Source organism: Crocodylus porosus, unplaced genomic scaffold (assembly GCF_001723895.1).
Source record: "Crocodylus porosus isolate Cpor-Errol unplaced genomic scaffold, CroPor_comp1, whole genome shotgun sequence".
Lineage (NCBI taxonomy): Eukaryota > Metazoa > Chordata > Crocodylia > Crocodylidae > Crocodylus > Crocodylus porosus.
The window spans coordinates 88,269,916-88,272,795 of record NW_017728947.1 but is presented as its reverse complement, the minus strand read 5'-3'; the positions used below and the strand labels follow the sequence as shown (position 1 = coordinate 88,272,795).

The window sequence follows — 2,880 nt, the reverse complement described above, 5'->3', positions numbered from 1 at the left end:
GCCGCGCCTGAGAGCCGGTGACCGGGGCACAGGCGGGCGGGGGCAGCCGGCGGCAATCGAGCCCGGCAGAAAATGGAGGGGCCGTCGGGCTGCGCGGAGCAGCCGCTGCTCACAGTCACGCACGAGCTGAAGAACGGTGAGCGGCGGGGCGGGGCGGGGCGGGCGAGCCCGGGGGGCGAGTTGAAGCGCACTCGAGGGCCCGGGTCGGAGCGGTCCGGTGGGGATGAAGGTGCGCGGGGGCCGGGGGCTAATCCTACCCCCCTCCCCCCGGTCCGGCCCGGTTGCGCTTCTGCTTACAGTGCCTGGAGCAAACGCGCGGGATCTCCGGAGTGGTGCCAAACGCGGCCCCGCTCTGCTTTTCCTCCCTCCAAACCGCTGCGCTTCCCTTTACCTACGTAGAGAAGCGCGGGGAGGGGGGAGAGGAGGAGGGTGGCTTTTGACATGCGTCCTGTAGCCAGCACAGATGCCTTGTGGGGCAGGGGTGCAGGGAAAGTCACTTTCAGGGTGGAGAAGCTTGAGCCTCCCCTAGACGTCCTGCGCTAGCTGCTGTACTGTGGGGTGGTTTATGTAAATCGCATAGAAATGGGGTGGAAGAACCCTCCAGAGGTCACCTAGTCCCAGCTCTCTGCCTGAGGCAGGGCCCAGCTGTACAACTTCCCAAGTTATTATCCGAGTTGGACTTCTCCACTCAATGCTTAAAATCCTTGCCTGGTCTAATAGTTATGGCGTGGTTCGGTGTTGAAATGTTCGACCAAATGAAATACTAGATGAAGTGTATGGAGTGATTGAAAACACTAAGGATTTGATTGTAAGTTGGAACAGGGCAGACTTGAGCTAAGACTTAATTTTAATAAGGGCTCTTGTGGAAGTCCTCAGGCAACATGGAGGCTTGAGGGGTTTTACCGCATGTGTTCTTTTGACCCAGGCCTTTTCCTCTTGGCTCTAAAATAAAGTAAAAGTGGAAAACCTGCAAATTGGTGTTTTTAAAGCTTCAGGAAAAAAGAGGTTACTTTTGGATGTGTCCTGTAGGTTAACAGATCCTGTGGTGGACCCACTGGGATAGTAAATTCTGCAGTAGAGGACGCTCCTCTGGTAATGATCAGTGTCCCACCTTAGGCATGCAGGTCTAGGTCCTGTGCACAGAAGCATCCTTATGGACTTCAGTGCCACCACAGCAGTGAGGCAGTTTTTTATGGCTCTGTGATCCAGAGCACCTTATATAGGGTTGTAGTTTTGCTCTCTTTCTATTTAAAAAAAGGAAAAAAAAAAGCTGTTATATAAAGAACATAATTGCCTCTTTCATCTTTGATAGACCTTTTTGTGTAGAGTAGGGTGGTGATAGACCTTTTTGTGTAGAGTAGGGTGGTGAAGGAAATAAAACTACTAGCTTATATATACATTTTTAGTGAACTATTCTAGATCTTTTTACAGAGCTCAAACCTGATGAGAGAGCACATAAGAGCTGCAGAATGTAGGCCCCTGGCAAACATTGCCTTTTGCATAACATGAATGTGTGAATTGCTTGATAAATGTAACTTACCACACAGGTAAGAGATTTAAAATACAAAACCAACCACAAAGATGTTCCATATTTTATCACACTTAATTTTGAATGTGTGGCATGTAGGCATCCAGGAGCAGTATATGCAGCCCAGCTGCATGGACACCCTTTGAATGTTGGCTTGTGGGAAGCTGGCATGTTCAAAGGGAAGTGGTGCCAGTAGACTTCACTGAGCTTTGTAAAAGTCTCAGGCTTGGAGAATCTGAGACTGGGAAGCTTCCCCTGATTACCCAGGACCTTTCAAAAACAGGGTGCAGCTGGACCCTCGGCGTAAGGTCCTGGGGCAGCATGAGCTTGACATTGGGGAGCTCCCAAGTTGCTCACACAAGAGGGGAACTGGGCTGCCTGTGTTACATGTGGCAGCAGAGGAGGGAGTTGCCGTTGTGGCACACAGCAGCAAAGTGCAAATGCAGTGGCAGGCAGCTGGGCTGTCTATACTACACTTATGGTCAGGGCAGAATGGGGCAGTCTTCTTGGCTGTTGAGAACTTGGACAGCCCTGATCCAGATGGTGCCTTAAAGATGAGACTCTTTTAGAGAACCAGAGAAAGGAATTGCATTAACTTTTCTTCTTTTTTTTTTTTTTAAATAGAATGATAATCCCTTGCTCTTACTATTTCCTTCCTCCTTCTCTATGTGGTTTTCTTGGGTGGCTGAGACCCCTTCCCCCATGCTGGGTTTTTGTGGTTAATTGAATGATTTAGTAACCATGCATTAAAAGTATCTGTCAGCTGACAAATGGAAAAGAGGGTAGCTTCCACAGCAGTTGGAAGGATCATGATGCTGTGGCAGAAATACTCTGTCAAAATGACTGGTATCTCATTTACACATTTTAGAAGATGCTGTTCAGACCTTTGAAAATGTGTCAGTTGTCAAAAGAATTATACCAAGTTCTGTGAACTTAGAGTTAAATTGAGCAAAGTACTCATTTTGGGCCTGTGTACTTATTTACCAGGTAAAAGCTATGTACAAAATTCAATTTACAGTCAAATAAATTCTAGTAATGGATATTAAAATTTCAGAGAATTGCATTTATCCCCCAAAATAGTTCTATAAAGTATGAAAATGCACAGTTAAGTTGATACAATGTTAACTCTCCCTTGTAGTGACCCCATACAGTGATCATCCAACCCAGTGTGTTCAGATCATTAGGGGTAGCAGTGGATATAGTCTTCCTGGACTTCTGGAAGGCTTTCAACACTGTCTCTCACCCCATTCTCATTAAGAAACTGGGGGACTGTGGTGTCAACACCCACACAGTCAAATGGGTCGCCAACTGGCAGGAGGGCTGCACCCAGAGGGTGGTAGTGGATGGGTCCT

At 48.0% G+C, this 2,880-nt stretch overlaps 1 protein-coding gene across 2 annotated transcripts in view; it reads left to right on the top strand.

The window, feature by feature from the left end:
• Positions 1-6: 6 nt before the first annotated feature.
• The window catches only part of RPS6KA5 (ribosomal protein S6 kinase A5), a 155,796-nt gene continuing 152,922 nt past the window's right edge, over positions 7-2,880 (top strand). For both annotated transcript variants that reach the window (XM_019552407.1, XM_019552406.1), the window contains exon 1: positions 7-136. In XM_019552407.1, coding sequence (XP_019407952.1) covers positions 73-136 — 64 coding nt within the window. In that variant the 5' untranslated portion in view covers positions 7-72. The remainder of the gene's footprint in view (positions 137-2,880) is intronic.